General features: G+C 45.4%; 7 protein-coding genes and 1 non-coding gene across 8 annotated transcripts; 3 read left to right on the forward strand and 5 right to left on the reverse strand.

Annotated features, from left to right (window-relative positions):
* The first annotated feature begins 10,308 nt into the window (after nt 1–10,308).
* C7974DRAFT_55384 (MFS transporter-like protein) lies at nt 10,309–11,958 on the forward strand. The gene is made up of 2 exons (XM_046146844.1): nt 10,309–11,034; nt 11,085–11,958. Exons 1-2 carry the CDS (start codon nt 10,435–10,437, stop codon nt 11,799–11,801), a joined length of 1,317 nt encoding a protein of 438 aa, XP_045992508.1. The 5' UTR covers nt 10,309–10,434; the 3' UTR covers nt 11,802–11,958.
* C7974DRAFT_55381 (uncharacterized protein) lies at nt 11,958–13,981 on the reverse strand. Its single transcript, XM_046146843.1, has 3 exons — nt 13,557–13,981; nt 13,105–13,511; nt 11,958–13,050 (listed from the first exon to the last, which is right to left on the reverse strand). The coding sequence occupies exons 1-3, from the start codon at nt 13,729–13,731 to the stop codon at nt 12,115–12,117; spliced, it is 1,518 nt and encodes a 505-aa protein (XP_045992509.1). The 5' UTR covers nt 13,732–13,981; the 3' UTR covers nt 11,958–12,114.
* A 176-nt stretch (nt 13,982–14,157) lies between these two features.
* On the reverse strand, nt 14,158–15,572 carry C7974DRAFT_402825 (putative methyltransferase-domain-containing protein). The gene is made up of 3 exons (XM_046142758.1): nt 15,284–15,572; nt 15,014–15,234; nt 14,158–14,954 (listed from the first exon to the last, which is right to left on the reverse strand). The coding sequence occupies exons 1-3, from the start codon at nt 15,445–15,447 to the stop codon at nt 14,440–14,442; spliced, it is 900 nt and encodes a 299-aa protein (XP_045992510.1). The 5' UTR covers nt 15,448–15,572; the 3' UTR covers nt 14,158–14,439.
* C7974DRAFT_402828 (vacuolar import and degradation protein-domain-containing protein) lies at nt 15,573–17,252 on the reverse strand. The gene is made up of 4 exons (XM_046142759.1): nt 16,570–17,252; nt 16,353–16,503; nt 15,939–16,296; nt 15,573–15,892 (listed from the first exon to the last, which is right to left on the reverse strand). The coding sequence occupies exons 1-4, from the start codon at nt 16,963–16,965 to the stop codon at nt 15,826–15,828; spliced, it is 972 nt and encodes a 323-aa protein (XP_045992511.1). The 5' UTR covers nt 16,966–17,252; the 3' UTR covers nt 15,573–15,825.
* On the reverse strand, nt 17,253–18,499 carry C7974DRAFT_402833 (Mago nashi protein). The gene is made up of 7 exons (XM_046142760.1): nt 18,296–18,499; nt 18,207–18,244; nt 18,058–18,153; nt 17,947–18,010; nt 17,809–17,896; nt 17,633–17,758; nt 17,253–17,585 (listed from the first exon to the last, which is right to left on the reverse strand). Exons 1-7 carry the CDS (start codon nt 18,325–18,327, stop codon nt 17,571–17,573), a joined length of 459 nt encoding a protein of 152 aa, XP_045992512.1. The 5' UTR covers nt 18,328–18,499; the 3' UTR covers nt 17,253–17,570.
* Nucleotides 18,500–18,873: 374 nt separating this feature from the next.
* C7974DRAFT_55411 (coatomer subunit beta) lies at nt 18,874–22,233 on the forward strand. The gene is made up of 6 exons (XM_046146846.1): nt 18,874–19,225; nt 19,276–19,341; nt 19,389–19,429; nt 19,479–21,289; nt 21,337–21,838; nt 21,891–22,233. Exons 1-6 carry the CDS (start codon nt 19,065–19,067, stop codon nt 22,034–22,036), a joined length of 2,727 nt encoding a protein of 908 aa, XP_045992513.1. The 5' UTR covers nt 18,874–19,064; the 3' UTR covers nt 22,037–22,233.
* Nucleotides 22,234–22,498: 265 nt separating this feature from the next.
* C7974DRAFT_417095 (histidine phosphatase superfamily) lies at nt 22,499–24,459 on the forward strand (the record flags this gene model as incomplete). The annotated part of the gene is made up of 6 exons (XM_046144042.1): nt 22,499–22,631; nt 22,683–23,309; nt 23,356–23,511; nt 23,567–23,706; nt 23,755–24,170; nt 24,267–24,459. 6 exons carry the CDS (start codon nt 22,499–22,501, stop codon nt 24,457–24,459), a joined length of 1,665 nt encoding a protein of 554 aa, XP_045992514.1.
* A 148-nt stretch (nt 24,460–24,607) lies between these two features.
* On the reverse strand, nt 24,608–24,679 carry C7974DRAFT_t112. Its single transcript has one exon. It is a non-coding gene; the product is annotated as a tRNA-Met (tRNA).
* Between the last annotated feature and the right edge of the window lie 325 nt (nt 24,680–25,004).

The raw sequence follows: 25,004 nt of genomic DNA on the forward strand, positions 1-25,004 counted from the left end.
ATATTATAGGCTGCTTTAAAGTATAGCAGGAACTTAGTCTTTATAATATAGCTAATTTAGTTATATATAAGCAATTTAGCTTAGCGCCTATATACTATCTTTAAAGGGGCAAAACAGCCTATATTAAGTAGCTGCAGAAAGTGTAATAAGTGTAGAGGCATATATAGAGTAATAATCTTGTTATCCTTGCAGTATTTCTAGAATTAGAGCAATTTATAGCTCTTATAGCTGTTAATAACTAGTAGTTAGTAGGTACTAGCAGTACGCTCCTTTATATGCGCGTTAAAGTGCTTTAACTACTTAAAACTAAGCTTATTAGTAGTCTAGCTATTACTAGAGACTATAATAACCTAATCCTAGGGCAGGTCTTCCTCCTTATACTAGCTAGAGAGGTAGTAGCACGCCTTAAAGATAATAAAGAGTAGAATAGCCTATCCTTTAGCATTAATACCCTATATAACTATTATCTACTTCTAGTTACCTAGCTAGACTACCTTTAGCCTTCCTTATCTCTCTAAAGCTATAATAACTACTTCTTAAGAGATCTAGCCTATTATAAAGCCTATCTTATTAAAGTTATATATATTATTATCTAGGATACTATACTTAGCTTTTATATTTTGCACTAGAGAAAACTAGCCCTATATAACCCTAGAATCCTTATAGAGGGCTTACTTATAGTTATACCTGCAATTAAACTTTACTTTAAGCTCTAGTTAACGCTTTATAAACGTACTAGGCTAGTTTATACTAATAGGGCCTAGATTATGCTCTGCATGTAGAGAATTAGCTATTATAGCTATATCTACTAGCTAAGGGCTAAATCCTTACTTATCTAGCTTAAGTATATAATTAATAATTACCTACTCCTCTAGATTATCTAGCTCTTATAAGTTAGGCATAGTATTGCCTTATAAAGGTTGTCTAGTAAGTTAATAGCTTAGTATAGCTTAAGGAACATTATAGATAGCTGCAGCGCGTTACTATAAGAGTTTTGCGTCTTGTTTAGAAGCTTAAAGCGCAAGCTATATTTAAGCTTCCTTTAACGCGTTAAGATTAGGTTATTATTAAGGCATTAGTATATAGAGGATACTTTAGTAGGGGCTTAGCAAAAGTAATTTGCTCGCCTATTAATCCGCTTGCCTATAGGGTACGTTATAGTATTATATACCTTTCTTAGGCTACTAAATAGGAGATAGTTACTTTAACCTTAAATAAGTTGCTAGGCTTAGTCTAGTTTAGTTAGAAGGTAGTATAGGCTTATATACTTACTCTTACTATATAAGAAAGAGTAAGTATAAACTAGTAAATTTAAATTATTTAAGATAAAATTACTATAAGTAGTAGGGTAGTTAGGCCTAAGTATAATTAGCTAGTAAAAAAGGTATATATAGAGTAGCTTAGGTTGCTACTTATATAAGAGGTAGAGGGAAAGGTATCTACTTTATATATATTAAGCTTAAAAGATAGTACTTAGTAATTTAGTTCTTAAGATTATAGATATAAGGTTCTAGGCATTTAGTAGATCTATAGTATAACTAGCTATCTATTAAGTTTCAGTAGAGAACCTTTTAAGTAAGGATAAACTATAAAAACTTATATTTACTTAGTTAGTAGATAACTATAATATATTAATAAGAATATATATAAAGCTACTAAATAGCTACTTAACTAGCTACCTAAGTAGTAATTAATTATTATAGTATTAGTATTATTACTATTACTAGCTTGCTTAGTAATAGTTATTAGTTACTTAGTAATATTAGCTACTGCTAGTATGCTTAGCAAAATTAGTCTTAAAATCTAAGGGGGGGGGATTTATAAAATTAGAATATAAAATTTAACCTAAGGTAGATTAGGCCCTAGGCTAGTATTACTAGAGTATACTAGATTATTTCTTTAAACTTCTTAAATAATCTATTAGTAGCTTAAAATTATAAAGAGGCTATTTCTTATAGTATTAAGATAATAACTAAACCTACTACTTATACTATCTTTAGATAGATTATATTAAGTTCTATACCTAAGTCTAGTAGTACTAATATTCTAGCCTCTCTAATACTTATTAGGGCTCTTAGGTAATCTCTTCTAATATATTTAAACCTATATTCTTAGTTATATTCTTACTATTAACTAGTTATTCTTTATCTATCTTCTAGTTCTATATAGGCTACTTAGTATTAATATAGTAGTATAAGTGCTATAATTTATAATCTATTAGGTTTTATTTTATATATTTCTATTTAAAGAATTTTACTTTTATATACCTCTATATATATATATTTTAGGTAGGCTAGTATTATATTACTTACTTTAAATACTAGCACTCTATTAGGTTTTAGTATTAGTAGTTTCTTAGCCTTTATCTATATATAGTATAGCTTAGTTATCCTTTATATAACTCTAGTGCTAGTACTAGTAAGTCTTATACTAAGACTTTAACTATTATCTATAGTATCTATCTTATAAGTAGATTAGAATTAGCTAAAAAGTAGTTAAGAAGTTTAACTTTTTATTTTATATTAAATACCTACTATTTAGTAAGAAAGCTAGTAACCTCTATTTTATTATTAGTTAGTTTTATATTAACTTATTTATCTTTCTTTTACCTACTATTATAAATAGCTAGTATATATCTTAATACTACTTTAGAGATAGTTACTTTCTTATATTATATCTTAATTATATTAACTTATAAACTTAAGCTTATTTCTATAATTATAAATTTAATAGTCTACTTATAGTTATTTTCTTCTAGAAGGTCTATAGCTTATATACTATTATTATCTATTATAAATATATTACTTATAATCTTAATAACTTCTTATAGTTAATTTTCTTATTTATATAGGTTTATTATCTTAGAGCCTAATCTACTTTAGGTTAAATTTTATATTCTAATTTTATAAACTCTTTCTCTCTCTTTAGATTTTAAGATAAATTTTACTAAGTATACTAGTAGTAGCTAATATTACTAAGTAACTAATAACTATTACTAAGTAAGCTAGTAATAGTAATAATACTAATACTATAATAATTAATTACTATATAGGTAGCTAGTTAAGTAGCTATTTAGTAGCTTTATATATATTCTTATTAATATATTATAGTTTTCTACTAATTAAATAAACCTAGTTATAACGTAAAGCATCAGCGAGCCGGCCACACCAGCGAGCCGGCCACTTTTCCTTGGCACTGCGAACACTACATACAGGATAAGCAATTACTCACTACCCTTTGCAGAACCTGCGTACGACGCACTTTCATCAGATGCAGAATCTTCTTCTGCATCTTCCTGGCACGTACGCGCGTTGTGCCCAGTCTTCCCACAGTTGCCACAGTGCCGTTGACCTGGTTGGGCTCTTTCATGACCACTCCTAACACGCGCTCTTTTTAACACTGTACGAGCTGCAGCTGCGCTTTCAGCTATAGAAGCTGCTGCTTCACCATACTCTACTGTACCACCATGCTGGATCTGCTTTCTTTTCCGGGTTTTGCGCTTAGTAAGTACTGCTAATTGCTCTTCAAGCTCACGAATGCGAGCTGCTTGTACAACATTCTCATGTAGCATAAGCTCACCACCTTTTACAAGCTGTGCAAACCCCTCTCTTGCTACTTCTGGTGATTGTACAATAGCTTGCCTTACAAGCCTTGCCTGTGACCCAAATTCATGTGAATTGCTTGGTGTTTGGGATTGCCATGGTGTTTCTGGTAGGGGTGCTGGTGGTGGCGTACGAATCTGAACATCCAGGCGATCCAAGACACGCTGCGCGTTAATAGGCACAAGCCCTGAAGCCTCAAAGGCGTTCTTGCAGTTCTCGTACGTAAACACGTCGAAAAATGCGTCTCTAAAGGCTGGAAGGAAGCCTTCTTTGTTAATGTGGTAGACGCGTTTAGATGCCAAGGCTCGTACGCGTTGAGAGTACTTTAGTTTCAACGGTGAGAAACACACCACATCAAGTGGCTGGAGGATGTGTGATGAGTGAGCAGGCATACAAAGGGTAAGGATCATGTTTTCCAGGCAGTAATCCTTAAACTCTTGGTTAAGGTGGCTCTCATGGCCGTCCAAAATAAGCAGCCTATACAAGCCCTTTTGACGCGCCTTTGTATGCTGGTCAAAGTGCTTCAACCACTCTAGGCCAAGCTGATTGTTTGTCCATCCGTTCTCAGAGACAGAGAGCTTCCAGTCGTACGGTATGTTGGTCTCCTCATACCAGGCAGAGATGTGTACACGCCCTTTGTAGATAATAAAGGGTGGGATAGCATACCCAGCAGCACAGATGCTCTGTATAGCTGTAACCCACTCCCGATCACCTGGCTGGATAAGGTTTGGTCTTGTACGTCTCTCTGAACCTGTAACAACCTTCATTGAGCCAATAATTCCCATCTGGAAGCCGGTCTCATCAAAGTTGTGGATGTCCGCATCCTGAACCCCATACTTGTCTTTTGTGTCCTGTACGAGCTTAAACCAGGCGTTGATAACTCCTGGCTCCTCCTGGAGTATTCTCTGACGATCCTTTGCTCGATTGAAGGCCATTTTAAGCTTCTCTGTTCGCCGGACGAATCGCTCTGCCCAGTTCTTGCCAACAGGTGTCCCACCACGTACAGCGAGAAGTTTATCTGCAATATCTGCCACCTCAGAGAGCCTAGGGGCAAATCCGCGCGAGTCAAGCTCGAGTATATATTGTACGATTGTTTGCTCTTCAGTTACAGAGAGCTTCTGGCTGTTTGGTAGTGCTTCTTGTCGAAATGTGATTTTGTGGAGCCGGTCAGAGAGCCGTTGATGACGTACGTTGTAGGCTGCAGCAGCGCGTCGCACGCTTTGAAACTGTCCCTTAGTGTACGCCTGAAGGGCAAGAGTAAGTCTACCTTCTTGTTGAGTTAATTTCTGCTTGTGTTGTTGTTGCATGTTGTATTGTACGGAGAAGTTGCAGTGCCAAGGAAAAGTGGCCGGCTCGCTGGTGTGGCCGGCTCGCTGATGCTTTACGTTACTATAAATCTACTAAATACTTAAAACCTTATACTTAGTAACCTTAAATATTAAAAATTATTATAACTAAATACTACCTTCTAAACTTAATATTAAGTAAATACCTTTTTTTTTTCTTTTATATAAGTAGTAAACTAAGCTACTCTATATATATCTTATCTACTAAATTTAAATATTCTAGCTAGACTACTTATTATTTCTTTAGGTAGTTAATATCTAAGCCTTAAATAATACTAATCTACTAGGTAATACCTCTTACCTCTTACTTAGTAATAGTAGGTATATATACCTTTATTATCTTTTAGCTAGACTATAAAAGGTCTAGTATCTTTCTTAAGGTTAAGGTAACCTTTCTAGTAGTTAAAGTAAGATATATAATATTATACCTTTTATATAGAGTAGGCTTATTAATATATTTTAGTATATCTAATACTACTTATATTAAAGGTATATAGTGCTATTATTAGAATATAAATAGTACTAGCACTAGCCTAATTTATATAGCTAGTATATTAAGAAAGATTATATAAATACTAAAGTTAGGTATAAGATAATTAGGTATATTATCTTAGGTTAAATTTTTAACTACTTAGAAGGAGGTAACCTTAGGTATTAAGAATAATATAGATAATAAGACTATAGCTATAAATTATACTCTTATTATAAATAGTATAGAGTATAACTAGTTTATAGTCTACTTCTACTATAGAAACTACTTAAAGTTATAGGTCTTCTATAGTATTATAGGTTAGATATAGTTTAGAGACTTAGAAAATTTTTAAACTTCTATAGAGCTACCTAACATATTAAACCTATAGTTATAGGTAGCTATACTTATAATTATTAAGTTAAGTTAATTAACTTTATAGTTATATATATAAGAGTTATATAATATATTATATTTTTAAAGCTCTTAGAAACTATATATAATTTATAATATATAATTTATAATATATAATTTATAATATATAATTTATAATATATAATTTATAATATATAATTTATAATATATAATTTATAATAACGTACCCTATAGGCAAGTTAGTTAACGGGCAAGTTAGACACTTTTGCTAAGCCCCCACTAAAACCAGACCCATTATAGCCTATAACACTACACTTTAGCACTCTATAGCAGACTACAGCATATAATATTATTTAGAGACCTCTTCTATATTAATCTTGCACATTTGCGCATTATAACTAGTCTAGTTGCACCTTCTACAGCGCCTTTAGGCAGGCTTACCCTCTTAAGCGCGCACCTACTTCTTTGCCCTCTTTCTATTACTACGCGCCCTAAACTCCTTTAGAGCTGCTAGTTGCTGCCTATCTTTAACTATTAGTATCCCTTCCTTCTAAACCTACTTTCTTTTATATAATTTTTGTTGCATAGCAGCCTTATTAGCTGCTTAAAGCTCTCTAATTTCCTATTAAGCTAAAACCAGCTTATGCGCAATAATTGCAGCCCCCTTTAACACCTTCTTAAACGCCTTAACTATAGATATAGGAGAGCTGTCTATATGCCTCTAAATCCTTGACTTTATAAGTATTAATTGCAATCTAAACTCTAGAGTATTGCTAGAGGTTTGTAACTGCTAGGGCACGTTATTAGCAGGAAGTAGTAGTATTAGACTCTAAAGCTTTATATTAAGGGCTAATATAACCTATTCTAGGTTAAAGAGGACTAGTCTAGCACCTTAGAACCCTCCTTAGATATTACTAGTAGTAAACACTGCATTATAGGCTGCTTTAAAGCATAGCAGGAACTTAGTCTTTATAAGGTAGCTAATCTAGTTATGCATAAGCATTTTAGCTTGGCGCCTATATATAGTCTTTAAAGGGGCAAAACAGCCTATATTAAGTAGCTGCAGGAGGTGCAATAAGTAAGGAGGCATGCATAGGGTAATAATCTTGTTATCCTTGTAGTATTGCTAGAATTAGAGCAAGTTGTGGCTCTTATGGCTATTAATAACTAGTAGTTAGTAGGTACTAACAGTATACTCCTTTATATGCCTGTTAAAGTGCTTTAACTACTTAAGACTAAGCTTATTAGTAGTCTAGCCATTACTAGAGACTCTAATAACCTAGTCCTAGGGCAGATCTTCCTCTTTATACTAGCTAGAAAGGTAGTAGCGCGCTTTAAAGATAATAAAGAGTAGGATAGCCTATCCTTTCACATTGATGCCCTATATAACTGTTGTCTACTCCTAGTTGCCTTGCTAGACTGCCTTTAGCCTTCCTTGTCTCTCTAAAGCTATAATAACTGCTCCTTAGGAGATCTGGCCTATTATAAAGCCTGTCTTATTAAAGTTATAGGTATTATTATCCTAGATGCTATACTTAGCTTTAACGTTAGCTACTAGGCTAAACTAGCCCTATATAATCCCTAAATCCTCGCAGAGAGCTTGCTTATAGTTATACCTGCAATTAAACTTTACTTTAAGCTCTAGCTAACGCTTAACAAATATACTAGGCTAGTTTATACTAACAGGGCCTAGATTGCGCTTAGCGCGCAGAGAATTAGCTATTGCAGCTATATCTGCCAGCCAAGGGCTAAATCCTTGCGCATCTAGCTTAAGTATATGCTTAACAATTACCTGCTCCTTATTATTATCTAACCCTTATAAGTTAGGCATAGTATTGCCTTATAAAGGTTGTTCTGCGCGTTAGTTGCTTAGTATGCTTTAAGGCACCCTATAGATAGCTGCAGCGCGTTGTTGTAAGAGATTTGCATCTTGTTTAAGAGCTTAAAGCGCAAGCTGTACCTAAGCTTCCTAAGACGCGTTAATAATATGTTAGTGTTAAGGCATTAGTATAAGAAGGGTACTTTAGTAGGGGCTTAGCAAAAGTGTCCGACTCGCCCGTTAACCGACTTGCCTATAGGGTACGTTATATAATTTATAATATATAATTTATAATATATAATTTATAATATATAATTTATAATATATAATTTATAATATATAAGTATCCTTATAACGTGAGTGCATAGCGAGTGGACCGGCTAGGCGAGTGGACCGCCCTAACAAGCCATTGGGCCCTCCAACCTTCAAACCTCAATGGATCAGCCACATAACCTCAAATCGCTCTTAAAAGAAGACAGGATCAAGCTTGCACTCCAAGCAATCAAGAAACCCCAAGAACTAAGCGTGCGACGCGCTGCTGTTGTCTACCAGGTGTCAAAAACAACCCTCCTTCGGCGACGCGCTGGGAGGCAGTCAACACGCGATACCCAGCCTAAATCATCAGCCCTTAATAAGATAGAAGAGAAGGCGCTTGTGCAGTATATAAGGAGGCTTGACGAGCAAGGACTTGCCCCAACGCTCCATTGCGTTGAAGATATGGCTAATCAATTGCGCGCTGCACGCGATGCAGAGCCTGTTGGCCCCCGATGGGCTTCAAACTTCGTCAAACGCGAGCCTGGACTCCAATCACGATTAACTCGACAGAGGGATCGCCAGAGAGTTCTCTGCAGCGACCCAGGGGTCATTGGGCCCTGGTTTGACCTAGTACGGAATGTTAAGGCCAAGTACGGCATCCAGGACGAAGATACCTACAACTTTGACGAGACTGGCTTTACTATGGGCGTTGGAAATTGCGTCAGAGTAGTTACTGCATCTGAGAGACGTACTCAACCTATTGGGGTCCAGCAGGGAGACCGTGAGTGGGTGACTTTGATTGCTGCAGTCAACGCGATGGGCTGGGCAATTGCGCCCTACCTTATCTTCAAAGCAAAGAACCACGACGCGTCCTGGTACCCTGATTTGAAGCCCCAATGGCGCATTGGGGTCAGTAACAACGGCTGGACTACTAACGATATTGGAGTAGCCTGGTTAAGGCACTTTGTTGAGCAGATTCGGGGCCAGAGGGTGGGTAGCCACGTGCTGCTAATAATCGACGGCCACGAGAGCCACAAGTCGCTTACTTTCCAAAATCTTTGCACAGAGAGCAAGATTATTACCCTGTGTATGCCTCCACACTCATCTCACATCCTACAACCACTTGATGTGGGTTGTTTTGCCCCCCTAAAGCGGGCGTACAGCAAAGAGATCAGAGTCTTGGCGCTGGACCATATTGGCCGGATTGACAAAAAAGCCTTCATCGCGACCCTTGGGAAGGTGTTTGATAAGGCGTTTTCAAAGGCAAACATTGTATCAAGCTTCAAAGCAACTGGCTTAGTGCCCAATGATCCATTGGTAGTGCTATTAAAGCTTGATGTGAAGCGTCGCACGCCAACACCGCCTCTCACAGGGGAGCCCCAATGGAACCCTAAGACACCCACCAACGCCAATGAGATAGAGGCTCAATCAACGTTGCTTCGCGATCGTATTCAGAGGCACCAAGGATCGTCACCTTCTCCTATAGTTGAGATGATGGATCAGCTGCAAAAAGGCACTGCAATGATACTGCATTCACAGACGTTACTAGCCGCCCGAGTGCTACAGCTTGAAGCGTCAAACAGGGCTGCTTCTGAGCGCAAATCGCGCAAAAGAAAGCGGATTCAGAAGGGTGGAGACCTCTCAAAGGAACAGGCAGAGGATTTGATAGCCCAACGCGACGTTGGGGCGCAGCTTGAGGGGGAAACTCGTGAGGGTAGGGCTCGAACAGGTGCAGGCAAGCAGCACAAAAGGCACTGCAGGCGCTGCGGTGAGGCAGGGCACAACTCGCGCACGTGTGAGAAAGATGCAGTAGAAGTCAGCAATTAATATTTGCTACTGTTAGCTATAGTAAAGCATTGTGGTGTTGCGCAATTGCTTGCAGAGTGCCCAATGGCTTGTTAGGGCGGTCCACTCGCCTAGCCGGTCCACTCGCTATGCACTTACGTTAATATACTTTGCTATAACAAGTATATACTAACTTTTATACTATAGATAGAGGGCCTTAGCCTATTTTATAAGATTTTTTGCAATATATCTCTATTTCTATACTCTTGTATTAAAATTATATAAATTAAGTAACTAAAAATTTTATTTATAGAGTATAAAGTTTTATAGTACTTTAGTTTAAGTATAAAGTATATAGTAGCTTCACTATAAGCTTTAAAACTATTTATTTTAGAGCTTTAAAAGCGCTTAGCTAGAGTCTTTTAGCCTAGAGCAATTTAGGTTTTATACTTAAAGCGTATAGTAGCTAAGGCGCTAGTAGGCCTAAGCTATTATATAGTATACCTCTATTCTTTATACTCTTTTAATAGAATTGTAGAAAAGCTCTAGACTAAAAATCTGTAGCAATTGTTTCTATCTTATAATTCTAAAATAGCCTCGGCTGTACCCTGGCACAGGACCCCGCCACATGCAAGGACCTCTTGCGAACACCTACACCGACTTTCATCTCCAGCCGTTACACAGTCAAGAATGAGACAATCATTGTAGAATTTTGTTCTCTTTCAATCAGGCCTCCTTGCTTTGCCTTGGCTGTTGCCCGTCTTCCGCGTTCATCCGCACCACATGGCGCTTCTCGCACCAGAAGCCGTACCAGAAGCCGCACCTCTGCTGGGCGACGATGCGCCCCTTCATAACAATGACAGCACTTCTCAACGCACCTCACAAGATGTCGATCCCCGGTTCGCGCTCAAGATCGCAGCAGCCATGTTCTCATTCGCCACGCTCGGGCTTTTCAACTCATCCATTGGCGTCCTGCTCCCGTTGATCTCGGCGCACTACAATCTGTCTGATCTGCACGTATCCCTCATCTTCGTGTTTGGCCCCGTGGGCTATATTGTCGCTGCTCAGATGAGTTCGTTGGTGCATTACCACTTCGGACAGTTCGGGATTGCACTTCTCGGTCCTGTGCTGCAGATCATCGCTGCAGCGTTGCTCTCGTTGCACCCGCCCTTCGGGCTAGTGCTTGTTGGCTTTGCGGTGCAAGGTCTTGGGTCTGGGCTTCTTGATGGAAGCTGGTGTGCGTGGGCTGGCAGTATGGAGAAATCAAGCACAATGTCTGGGTTTCTACATGGTAGTTATTCTGCTGGCGCAGCGACTGCTCCGATCCTGATCACAGCTATGACTACGAATGGACATGCTTGGTATACATGGTGCTATGTGCTGGTGAGTAGTATTGATGCAACATCGTGCAATCTGAGCTTATGGGTCTCCAGGTCGCTCTTTCCGTTGTTGATGCTGTAGCGCTATCTGCTGCGTTCTGGAACGAGACAGCATCAGCATACCGTCAAATGCATCAATCCGAAAGAACAGACAACAAAGCTCATGCCCAGGCAACATTCAAATTCCCTGCTACTTGGTGGTGTGCGGCTTACTGCCTCGCAGATGTGGGTGTCGAAACAGCAATCTCCGGATGGGTTGTCTCGTTCATGCTCCGCAGTCGATCTGCCACTCCTTACCTTGCAGGTCTCTCATCATCAGGTTACTGGGCTGGCATGGCTGTCGGAAGGCTAGTCCTAGGACCGTTGACTGATAACATCGGCGTGCGCAAAGCAACTGTTATGTACTTTGCCATTGCTCTGATAGTCCAGATGTTGTTTGCCGTGCTGCCGTACGTGTCTACCTCGGTCATGCTGATGGTGGCCCTGGGTTTCCTCATGGGCCCTTTATTCCCATCTGGCGTGATCGTCCTGACACAATTGCTGCCAAAGGAACTACATGTCGCTGCGGTCTCATTCGTCGCGTCGCTTGGTCAAGTGGGTGGGGCGTTACTTCCGTTCGGTATCGGTGCTGTTGTGGAAGGACTTGGAATTGGAGTCTTCAGGTACGCAATTCTGCTGCAGTCTGGGATAGCAATGATGCTCTGGGTAGGTTTTGCCAGACTCCGACCCGCTGCATCTATTTTTGAACAGAGCTGGACGCATGAGAATTGAAGACATGGGTTGGATAGATTCTAGGAATGTATGGGTGCACCTTATGATTGATCAGGGACGTGCTCCCCGCCTATTCAACGAGATTTACTCATCGCACCCGCGCAACTTGAAGGAGATACACGATGCAAGGCCTCCAATGTGACAGTACGCTACATCTGTAAGACCACGGTAAATCATCAGACCAAGGGATGCTCTTGAACTAACAGATGCCGTAGCTTGACTGTTCGCTACTGGTCAAGCTAGACCATGATGGATACAGGCCAAAACTGGGAAACGCTTTGATGATAGCGGTGGCCGGAACTCTATCTCTGAACTATGCATGCGCGACTTTCCACCCCCCAACAAGCAAATTGGTATAGATCTCCAAGGGATCATATTTCGTGCGAATTAACTTTAGCCTGCGGAGGTTGACAGCCGGATAGCTTTGAAAGACGCGCTGTTCCTTGCCTGCGTCATTCATGTAGAGGTATGTAGCGTTGTAAGACTCTTGGATTAAGAAGGCGTTGATATCTGCGGTAATCGTGTCTGCAGCAGCCTCAACCGTAGCGTCGTCGACTGAGTTCGTCCACGTCCAGTTCTCGACCATCCAGAAGAAAGGAGCCTTCGAAATATCAACGCCCTGAGGGTTACCTCCACTGTCGACGCTTTTTTGTAGGAAAGACTTGGTCACCGGTTGGAAGGTGATTGAAGCCTGTAGACCGCTTACCCTGGAAAGCTTCGACGAAACATGAGAGATGAAAGTGTCGTGGATCTTCTGGACGGCGTCTCTGTTGACCACGGATGAAAGCGTGCGGAATGTCTGGCGTAGACCATTTGGTTGCAATGCATCTGTTGCAGTGATGTAGTTGGCCAGTGGTTGTAATACGTAGGAATCGGCAACAGGAGGCATTCGTGGCGCAGTGAAGTTCTCAAAAACCGTAAGGCTGTCTGTGAGCGAGTCGTAGAATCTGGTTGCTACGTACACAGTCAAATCTGCGGAAGGGAACGTCAAGATCGTGGGGATGATAGCCGCTTTAGGATCAGACGGTCCACCGTATTTTCCGAAATTGTAGACACCGTCAAGATAATCCCGCGATTGTGACTGGCTGAACTGTGCAATGCCGATGTGTACTTTGCTGGAGAGGACAGTCTTCAAGTCGAACCGCGTCACAATGCAGAACGAGTTGCTGCCGCCTCGGAGGGCCCAGTACAGATCTGAGTACGCATTGTTGGCAGTCACTTCAACAACGATGCCGCTACTCAGTACGCACTTTGACTGTCAGTGCAAGGTATCATTAGGGGTGTAACTACGGGCATCACCAACCTGATATCTTACTACATTGTCTGAGGCAAAACCATGTTGCGAACTGTAGAATGAGATTCCGCCACCCAGTAATAAGCCAGGGACTCCAACATGACCGACGCGACCTCCCACTGCTGTGAGGTTTGATGGTGCCAGATAGGAGTATACGTCTCCCCATCGGTTGCCTGGACCTACTGAGACCGTTGACTTGTCGGATGCAAGCGCGAGAGTGGTAAGATTGGACGCGGATAGCAATACACCCGTACTATCGATACCATTGTAACCAACAATTGGCATGTGGCCTCCACCTCGAATGGCGAATTTCGATTGTGTTAACGTTAGAGCCGTAATCGCCAGAGATACTTGCAACGCATTTCGAGGAACGAACACGCACGCAGGACCGTTGAAAGTAGTCGCAGACCAGTAGACTTTGACGTAAGCTTTGTGTCATGCAATACTTGGTTAATCCCTACCTGACTGGGTTTCGTACGCGTAACCGGCAGAACCTGGATAGAAAGTCTGCTCAGGATGCTTGGTCGTGAGTTTGGCACATGCAATCTTCGGTCCACCAGCAATACTGCTAGTAGCAGATTCAACAGCAAGCACTGGTAACACGAGAAGCAGTGTAGCAAAGTGTTTGAGCACCATAGTTCTTGTGTCCGTAAACGTTCAAATTTCGACTGAATGTCAATGAGGATGATATGGGCCAACATGCGATCCCTTGTTGAGCTTAAGTGCGAGCGTTCGCCTTCTCGGACTCGTCGGCTTGTTTACACCCATGTCTCTCAATCCTGCAGTGCGTCCTCCAGCCATCGATTGGGTTTAGCTGACCAGACACGGCTGGGGTTCGACTAACAAGTTGACAGTACGACAAGCACCCATGAAGACAAGACTTAGATGCTCGGCGCACTTCATCTCAGAGGCAGAGGCATAACGCCAGCGGTTACACCTCAAATGTATGTGGAGCGCTCGTCTTGGGATTGTTCGTTGCATTGAGGGCCGCGGCTGCCGTTGACGCTAGTTGTGACGCTAAACAAGCCTCCTTCTGAAGATGGAAGGCGTATTTACGAGGGACATTATCTACGGACGGATAGTCTTTGTCTTCAGCCAATTTCTTGCTCAAAACTGCCTTCTGAATTTCTCCACAAATTACATGGATCATCTTGCCTAAACACAATAGGTATGTGAAAGCACCTCGGCCAATCAGATTCGACGACTTTAGACATGATCTGATTTGCTCACAAGGTCTCTCTCGATCATATGTTTCTATACACTGGAGTCCGCTAGTATCCAGCGATCAAATACACAGACCTGGTGGACAAGTATTTCCCCCCCTTGGAGCTCAAATCACCCCGCTCAAGGCCATGCTGGATCTTCAAGTCTCCTGAAACAGGCCACATACTTGACGCCGTTGTTTCTCGTGACCTTCTTCCCTTCTTCTGTCTCATTCCTCATCAGCCGAACACACTCATCCATGCCCTCTCCGTCCTCGCCCTCGCCTTCCTCAAAGACTCTGTTGACTCTCTCAAAGCTGGGATGCTTCTCAAAATGGCCCTTCATCCACTCATGCAGATCCTGCACGTCGGTGATAGTGTACACAATCGCCCCCGGTTGGAGCACGTAAGCATACTCGGAGTTCAGCGTGTACGATACGATACGGGCTTTGTGCTTGCGCTGCTTGAAGTGCGGATCTGGGAAGCAAAGGAAGATCTTGGAAAGCTGCGCTTTTTGGAAGAAGTTGGGGAGGAACTTCATCGTGTTTGCGCGGATGCAAGACGCATTCTGATAGGCGCCAGTTGCGGCGTTCTGCACACGAAGAGCGCGCACCTTATCCTGTACGTACTCTGTGACCGAGGTCCTGATCTCTAGCCCTGAGACATTATTAGTCGAGGTTTTGGGGGCATTGCGCAGGTGCTGTGAGATCACGCACCAAGTATCAACGTATCTGGAAATTTCGGTGCGAGTGCGAATGTCAAGCCTCCAAAGCCGCAACCGATATCGGCAATCTCGACGTTCTTTGTGAGTGCTCTGATTGATGTGTCCTTCTCTCTTTCGTCATTACTCTGTGATCTGGAGTTTGGTTGCTCTTTCTCCTCGACTGCATGTGTGGGGTACAAGCTCGCCCAATCCATATCAGCAGGACTTTTGGGACTACATACGCTTAGCATGGTATCAAAGGCATTGGTGAAGCGTTCATTACTATGCTAGAGAGTGGTCCGAGAACGGGTTGGCGTGCGCGCGTTGCCGGTAGAATCTCTTCTTCGGCAGCGCCGCGTCGTTTTCAGTCAAGGTCTTCTTGTACTCATCGCGCTTTTGGCGCTTTGCGGTCTCGCCGGGCATGGTTTCTGTCTTGCGCTTGCTCATGGAGGTTGTGTTGACCTGTACGTTGGTCCTGGGAGAAGTTTCATGTGGGAGGCGAGAGTGGATTGGCTGGTTCACTCGAAGCGAGGCGGAGTCAAGCCTTTTCCCACTAGGCTCAGCTTTCGTGGTCCGCTCACTTTGCGGAGACACGAACAAATCGCATGTCGAACATGACGTAGTGTGACACGCCAATTTGGTTTACATAGTTGCCGGTACTCCAATACCGAACCCACGTTGATTTATGATAGAACCACCCCTTCAGTCGCGCACTGCGTAAAGAACGGTGAGGTGGAAAGTTGGATACATGAAAGTCAACTCAAGCCCAAACCCGCTGCGCCCAAATGCTAATTCCACACAACATGCCAAATCGTTCAATCGTAATCAACGGAATTCATATGCGCCCTGGCACCCGTGGTCGGCAATATGCTCCAGTTGAAGCTTCTGAAATCTGTGGGTGTTAGCGCAGGAATCGCGAGCGCAGCAGTGATACTGACTTCTCGCTCTTAGCATGAAAGTATATGCCTTCGATGCCGCCCGAGACCTGGTTAAAAGAAATGTAGTAAAAGCCCTCAAAACTAGCTCCACTAATGGTCCGGACGGTGTGATCTGGCACCAGAAAGTACTCTTTCCAGCGCATGAATAGATGCTCCTTCTGCATCCAGTCTTTAGACACGACCTCCGATCGCGACGAGTGTTTCGAGAACGGTTTGTAGGCTGGGAATCGTGCCCAGTGCTGTCGATCGACCTTCTCGTTCGAGCCCCATTCTGGATGTTGTGTGATAAAGGTGTATTTGCTGCCAATGATCTCGCCTTCGAAGTATGTTGTCAGACTGGGGTGGTCGTCGGTCAGACCTGTTGATGCGTCAATTACCCTCATCTGGGCTGCTTGGAACGCAGAGCATGCGCACCTTGGATACGCAAATAGCCGCATATGAATGACTCCCGCATGTCAACATGTTTTATCTCGACATCGACTTCATACTGCTGGCGGTCGGAGGTCTGACTCCCTTTGAAGCGGCTGCCGGGGCGGAGAAGCGAGGACGACGAGATGGGGAGGAACTGCGTCACTGGTCAGCAAAACCCGACCCGGACACCAGGTAGTAGGCGCCAAAAGCAAATACATACTCTGTGAGCAGGAAATGGAGCAGCGAGATGGCTGGGGGTACATCGAATAGGCGCCGGCGCATTGGCGGAGAGCGGCGAGGCTTGAGATATGCGCTGATCTTCGGCGCTATCATCGGTCGCCGTCATTGGTGTCGGAGTATCTCTGTTCGGCGCCTCTATGCTTGTGCTCGATGGCTTGCTGTGTGTCTCGGCTGGCAGCGGTTCGCGGATGCCATGTGGTGGCGGCGTGCGTTGTTGCTGCATTGGTGGACGTCGCGCAAACACCATATCATTGCTGGCACTACTGTCAGGGCTGCCACCCAGTTCGACCTGCGCAGTCAAGCTGTGTGCGTCTTCAGGTGGGCATGTTGCGCGCTCGTGTTCCGCTGGCGAGACAGCATCATCGGGCGTCGGCATAGTCCGATGCAGAGGGGGCCAGGGTCGAAGACAAGGAGCTATTGAGCACACATCAGTCGAAGCGAAGTGAACGAGGGTAGGACGATCGAGATTAAGATAATAGCAGGAATGAGGTATGCTTCGACGACTGATGGAATCGGGCGCTCAGACGGATGGATGACACGAGTGGATCGGGCGATGGCTTTCTGGGGTTGACTAGCTTCACGTGGGGGCCCTGCACTGCACCTAGGCTACTTGCAGGCGGCCGATCACACGATCACGAATGTTGTGCGTGATGAGATGTGTAAAGTGCTGACAGGCGTATTGACTGCATTGATGATCTCCGCTCTACTTTTGATGATAAACTTGGGTATCGGAGCTTGAATTCGAGGTTCTTCTCTGAAGTCCAAATGCGAGAGCACCGTTTCCGGCTGCAAACCAAGATGGCTTTGTGGACCCTGTACCAGGTCGCTAACCTCGGGCTGTGCCAGACCTTTCACACATAAGTACTCCACGCTTCTGGTCATACTTATCGCAATTTGACCCTTGATGCATTTTTGCTTCAATTGCGTCGAAATCTGCTGTCAGGAACATGCAGCTCGGCGCCACCAACCATGAGCAAATGTTTAGATGGGCTTGATCTGTGTACTGTCAGCTTTGTACTACCTGCATGTGACGAATACCGTACCTTGAAGTGCAGTGAGATTAACGAGAAGACGAGTGCCTTCAGGTCTTGAACGAGGTAGTAGAATACGCGGAGCCCTTCCGGGTCAGACGAGTCTTGTACATCTTGCAGGGACCCAATTTTGGCAGTCTGTTAGCATCAGTAACTATCTTGACGTTGTTCTTCGAACGTGAACGTACCTCGAACGAGATGTGCTCACTACCCAGCCTGATCTCGAGCTCTTGACGGCCGTCTTTGTTCTTTTGGGGCCATTTCGTATCATCTTCCCTGGGCTGTGTGAGCAATTTGCTGCTGTAGACATTGAAGAATGAACGCACTTCAAGATCTCACTGTCCTTGACGATGCGCCTGATCTCAGCAACAAGAGCGTCGCTCACGCACACTGCACGGTTTAGTTACGTCATCAAGAGAAAGAGCCCAGTATCATACTCTCTTTCCGAATGAGGGAGTCGTTGCGATAGTTGGAGTTGTTGGCATATCGTGCAGATGCACTGCCGCCATCCCCCAGTACCCGGAAGTCGAATTCTGCACGGTCGTTAGCAACGCCGTCGCCCGGCTGTTCGAACAGAACTGCTTGCCTAGAAATTCGTGCCCGAATCGCCCTTGGTGGCCGGAGCTGCACAGTTGTTAGCATTTTGCGTGTGCACCCCGTGACTGTACAGCCTACTAGTATCGCAGATAGAACGGTTCACTGCTCATCGTGATGGATCGCGTGCCGACAGATGCTCTAGTTAAATTTACAGCAAGACGGTTGATGTTTGGGTTTTTTGCTACGTCCTGTCTTGACGTTCGCGATCTTCGGCGGCGTACTTCGTGAGGACCCCTGCTGCTGTTTTGGCGAACGGCTGCCAAGCGTCCTAGTTCCACTTTCTCGAGCAGACACCTGGACAGTGTACGCGATCCTGGAAGCAGCGCAACTGTTAAGCCGAAGAAGCCACTGGTGCGCGCAGGGCAATTTGATCTTACCATCACATACTCGCCAGCTGCAGCTTCGTCGGACCCATCACTCTCCTCGCGACCGAGTCGGCAACTATACACGTAGCATCCCACCTCCTGCGGTCACCAAGGGCAGAGCTACCAGACGGTCCACGAACGATCACCGCCACTGCTGCTGGCAAACGACACCGCAAACCTGAGCCGTAGCTAGCAAACCCAGTCCGTCAAGATGGCGACATTCCTCGAGAACGCGTACAGCATGGTATGGAAGGAACACCTGGCAGTATTACGGTGGAGCTCCAGAGAGCTGACGGACAACAACAGGTGCATCAGGACAATGCGGCCGATGTCCCCTCGGAAAATGAGCTCAAGACAGCTCTAGAGAAGGGCAGCGACGAGCAGAAGATTGAGACAATGGTGCGTCAGCAAGACGGCAATCCACATGCCGCGGCGGTGCAGTAGCACGGTTAACAACCAAACAGAAGAAGATTCTGGCCATTATGCTCAACGGCGACCCTAAGACGGGTCTTCTCATGCACATAATACGATTCGTTATGCCTAGCAAATCAAAGCCGCTCAAGAAGCTCATGTACTTCTTCTTCGAAGTGTGCCCGAAGCACGATGCGCAAGGCAAGCTGCGGCAGGAGTGGATCCTGGTCTGGTGCGTGGGCATCAAGCTACTGTTGTGTGGCATCATACTGACTGAAGAAGCAACGCTATTCGTTTCGATCTGCAGGCGCCCAACGAATACGTGCGAGGAAACACGCTGCGCTTTGTGTAGGTCTCTTGGTATATTGTGTGGACTCTGCTAATGTAGACGGTAGCACAAAGCTACGAGATGCAGAGCTTGTAGAGCCGCTGCTACGTATGCATCCTCCTGACTTTTCGCTTCAACCTTGCTAAAACACCTTCAGAGCCTGTCCGCCAGTGTCTGACACACCGCCACGCATACGTCCGCAAGAACGCTACTTTCGCTATCGCGTCCATCTTCACTCACCTCCCCGAACTTATGCCCGATGCGCCAGATCTGCTCACCACGTTCCTTGACGACGAAAACGACCCCACCTGTAAGCGCAATGCTTTCGCCGCGCTCACATCGATCAGCCACGAGAAGGCGCTCGAATATCTGAGCACAGTCTTCGATGCAATTCCGAACCACGAAGAGCTTTTGCTCCTTGCAGAACTCGAGTTCATTCGCCGTGACGCCGCCCTCAATCCAGGTAACAAAGCCAAATACCTGCGCCTGATCTTCGATCTCCTTGAGTCCCAAGTCTCGACCGTCATTTATGAGGCCGCACACGCCCTGACAACCCTCACAAGTAACCCAGTTGCTGTCAAGGCCGCTGCAGGGAAATTTGTGGAGTTGGCTGTGAAGGAACCTGATAACAATGTCAAGCTCATCGTTCTGGAGAGGGTGAACCAGCTGAGGGACAAGAATGAGGGTGTTCTCGACGACCTGACTATGGAGATTCTGCGTGTCCTGTCGAGTACCGATCTCGATGTGCGCAAGAAGGCTTTGCATATCGCTATGGAGATGATCTCCAGCAGAAACGTCGAAGAGGTTGTCCTGCTTTTGAAGAAGGAGCTGATGAAGACTGTTGACGAACAGTATGATAAGAACTCCGAGTACAGGTCTATCCTCATCTCAGCTATTCACCAGGCTGCTATTAAGTTCCCCGAGGTTGCCGCAAGTGTCGTTGGTTCGCTCATGGACTTCATTTCCGACGTTAGCAGCAACGCGTCGGCTGTGGATGTCATCTCTTTCGTCAAGGAAGTCGTCGAACGCTTCCCAGATCTCCGCCCATCCATCATTGAGCGTCTCGTCTCAACTCTAGGGGAGGTCCGCGCTGGAAAGGTTTACCGAGGTGTTCTCTGGATTATCGGTGAGTATGCGCTCGAGATCAAGGACATTCAGGATGCCTGGAAGGGTATCCGTTCCTCTCTGGGCGAGATTCCCATTCTTGCCTCCGAACAGAGACTTCTGGATGATGCGTCAGAGGGCAAGGAGACTGATGACCAGGTCAACGGGCACACGAAGGCCGCGGCTCCGACAGGCTCACGCAAGGTCCTGGCTGACGGCACGTACGCCACTGAAAGTGCACTCACATCTTCGGCCGCCGCCAAGGCGAAGCTTGATGCTGTGAAGAACTCACAGAAACCTCCTCTACGACAGCTCGTACTTGATGGAGACTACTACCTTGCTACCGTTCTTTCGAGCACACTCACCAAGCTTGTTATGCGCTACTCAGATCTCTCGCAAAACGTCGCACGGACGAACGCTCTGCGTGCGGAAGCTATGCTTATCATGATTTCGATCATTCGCGTTGGGCAGTCACAATTCGTGAAGACTCTTATTGACGAAGACTCTGTCGATCGTGTCATGTCTTGTGTGCGATCGTTATCAGAGTTCTCGCAAAAGAAAGCGCTCGAGACTGTCTTCTTGGAAGATACACGAAAGTCTTTCGCAACCATGGTACAGACAGAGGAGAAGAAGCGTGCCGCTAAGGAAGCCTCGGAGAAAATGAAATCTGCCGTCAATGTCGATGACTCGTTCAGCATCCGTCAGCTCAAGAAGAAGGATGCTGACGGGAGTGACGAGATCGAGCAAGATCTAGAGAGGGCAACAGGTGGCGACACTGCGACCGAGGATCTTTCATCGAAACTCAGCCGTGTGGTTCAACTCACAGGTTTCTCCGATCCTGTCTACGCCGAAGCTTACGTCAAAGTATGTTTGATTGTGGTAGATTGACTTGCATATACTGACGAAAACAGGTCCACCAATTCGATATTGTACTTGATGTCCTCCTTGTCAATCAGACAACCGAAACACTGCAAAATCTCACAGTGGAGTTCGCAACTCTTGGTGATCTCAAGGTTGTCGAGCGACCGGCAACGCAGAACGTTGGCCCTCACGATTTCATTAACTTGCAATCCACCATCAAAGTGTCTTCGACCGACACAGGCGTCATCTTTGGTAACGTGCTATACGAGGGTGAGAAGGGTGTCGACTCCAACGTGGTCATCTTGAACGACGTGCATGTTGACATCATGGACTACATCAAGCCTGCACAGTGCACAGAGACACAATTCCGGACGATGTGGACCGAATTCGAGTGGGAGAACAAGGTCAACATCAACTCCAAGGCTAAGTCGTTGCGCGACTTCCTGGAGCAGCTGATGGCTTGCACCAACATGAGCTGCCTGACACCAGAAGCATCAATGAAGGGCGATTGCCAGTTCTTGTCAGCCAATCTATACGCCAGGAGCGTATTCGGTCAGTACCATCCTTCGATCATGTTCTAATTTCACGTGCTAACTCCATACAGGCGAAGACGCTCTAGCCAACTTGAGCATAGAGAAGGAGGGCGACAATGGGCCGATCACTGGATTTGTCCGTATTCGTAGTCGCTCGCAGGGGTTAGCATTAAGCTTGGGGTCGCTGAAGGGCCTGAATAAGGTTGGTGTTGCGTGAGAGAGCTATTGAAAGGGAATGATTATGATAATGCGGTGCACCAGCAAAAGTTCGGGCATCGAAAATTAGATCTCTGTCGAGCATTGCGCACCGCGTGTTGACCTATGTAGTCGAATGGTCACATCACTGCATAACACGGAGGCTTATGTGTTGATATACGATTTCGGTCAGAGGCCACGGCGTCACATGCGGAATTACCGGAGTTCGATCTCCGAGCGTCTGTCCACTTGGCGTTAGCGGCAACGTGCGGAGACATTGACATTCGATTGGCCGATGCGCCTGAGTTGAGTCGAGCACTACTACGTGGACATGCATGTTAAGGACAAGCCTGTCAAAGTTCAGAAAAGCCTTCGTGCACTGTGATAAGATCAGCGGTATTAGCGCAGGCTGCAAATGCATATAAATTGCAAAGCTGCACCCGGAGCTGGGCGAAAGCTTAACGAAGCTTGGCTCTCGCGAACTATGCATATCCCGTTTGCTGCACACGCAGCTGCCGCCCTCATATTTGCTACGTCGGTTAATACAGCCCCTACAACAGTCAAGGCGTCATCGAATGCCGGCTCACCTGCTTCTGATGTCTACCCTCCGTCTGGCAGTACGTTCCGTTCAAGCACATAAACGGAATGCGACTGACTCGTGCAACCAGCTGTGGTCAACTCCTCCCTTTTCCCACCGGAGTCTGTTGTTGGCTTCCCTGGACCAACGCCTACTGGTGCTGAGCCAAATGCTATTCAGACAGCACCCTCGTATCCGTACAACGACAAGAGTTCCAACTCTTTCCCGCTCATTGCTCCGCAGCCTCATGGCAATGATGGCCACTCTAAGTTCGATATTTCGAGGTACTGGGGCAATTTATCTCCATGGTACTCCCTCCGCTCTGAAGATTACGGTCTGCCTGACGCCAATCCTATTGTACCAGAGGGATGCAATATCACCCAGGTCTTGCTGCTGTATAGGCACGGAGCTCGCTACCCTACGAGCGGCGCTGCACCAGGGACATTTGCTCAGAAGGTAGCTAACGCGACAAAGACCGGTGATCTTGCCTTCACTGGTGAGCTGTCCTTCCTGAGTGACTGGACCTACAAGCTTGGTGCCGAGCTTCTCACACCGTTTGGACGCAGTCAAAACTTTATGCTTGGTGTACAATCTAGACAGATGTACGGACATTTACTCAATAACTTTACTGCTGCAGGCAAGCTACCTGTTTTTCGAACACAGTCTCAAGACCGTATGGTTAAGACAGCTGAGAATTTTGCTGCCGGTTTCTTCGGTGGTATGTGACACAGTGTGTGGGGTGGGTTTGGAGCTGACTTTAGCAGTACCTGAGTACATGAGCGAAGTCAACATTGAGATCTTAGTCGAGACCCCTGGTGTAAACAACTCGGGCGCACCCTACGAGGTCTGTTTGAACTCGAACATAGCCAGCAAGGGGAGCATTGGAAGCACAATTGCCGCGAAGTTCGCCGTCAATGCTTGTAGGTAACTCACGTTCAGCTAGTCTTTGAATCAACTTCTAACCTTCCATGGCAGTCAACGCCACTATAGCCCGCCTTCAATCGCAGGCTGAGGGTATCAGATTTACCGCAACCGACGCCATTGCTATGTTACAACTCTGCTCATACGAAACTCATGCTCTCGGCTACTCTGCTTTTTGCGACCTGTTCAGCGAAGTACCACTCCTGCCTCCATCCGCGATTCAACTGCTAACACTCATCTAGGCAGACTTCCTCAACTACGAGTACTACTACGATCTCTCGTTCTACTATAACAACGGCCCTGGCTCACCTGTCGCTGCTGCACAAGGAAAGGGATACCTGGACGAATACCTTGCACGTTTGACAGGCACATACCCGCCTGCCAACTCGGCATTAAATGAAACGTTCGACAATACAACGACCTACTTCCCACTGCAACAGTCAATATACGCCGACGCAACGCACGAAGTTGTCGTTCTCGACACGCTCACCGCTTTCAACCTTACGGCGCTATTCGATGGCCCGGCGTTGAGTCCGAGCGGCAATCAATATGCCAATTCGTTTGTAGCGAGCAGACTTGTTCCATTTGCGACGCATTTCACTACCCAGGTATTGGAGTGCAAGGCTAGGAGTCCGAGCAGGCAGATCAGGTTCATTGTGTACGTTTGCTGTATTCTCTCATGTGCCTTTTTCGGCCCATCATCATTTTGCATATTTCTCATTGTCGCTGTGTGCCCGGCTGACGATATTCATAGCAATGACGCCGTCATCCCGATCAACGGCTCGCACCCCGGCTGCCCGACCGACAAAGATGGTCTCTGCGCATTTGACAATGTAGTCAACGTGCTGCAGAAGCGAAGCACTGAAATTGACTTCGACTACGATTGCCTGGCCAACTACACAGCGAGCCCTGGGGTGAACTACAATGGCCGGGCACCGCGGTCGTAGACATTGTGCTCCTCGCGTGAAGCAGCGCGTAAATCGAAAGCATGGATCTCGCGTGTTTGACGATTAGTATGCAATAAAATCTATAGAGTATGACTGGCACAACACCCTGACGATCAGATATCAACAGAGCAAAAAGAAGAGAAAGTAATAGCTGAGACTGGTTTCGATCCAGTGTCCTCCGGGTTATGAGCCCGGCGCGCTTCCGCTGCGCCACTCAGCTTTTGTACTTGTCGTGTGGAAATCATCTGTTTTGATGTTGTATATTGTGACAAGATGGCAAGATAGTCATGTCGCCGTTCGCAGTTTTGGGGAGTGTGATTTCCCGGCCAACGAAGACAGGTGATGACTTAGGAGTCGGGCTGTCAATATAATCGTGGTGTAGGCATGTCATGGTCCCGCAGGTGAGGTGTGGATGTGCTGTGAAAGAAAAATTTGTCGGCCATCATGTTCCCCACTTTTCTCCCCGACGCGACGGCCACTCTGCTGCTTCTCCAGATACCTACTGCATGGACAGCTTGAAATCTCGCTAACTGCATCAAAAAATT

The sequence above is a fragment of the Boeremia exigua genome (assembly GCF_020726555.1).
Source record: "Boeremia exigua strain MPI-SDFR-AT-0100 chromosome Unknown C7974scaffold_12, whole genome shotgun sequence".
Lineage (NCBI taxonomy): Eukaryota > Fungi > Ascomycota > Dothideomycetes > Pleosporales > Didymellaceae > Boeremia > Boeremia exigua.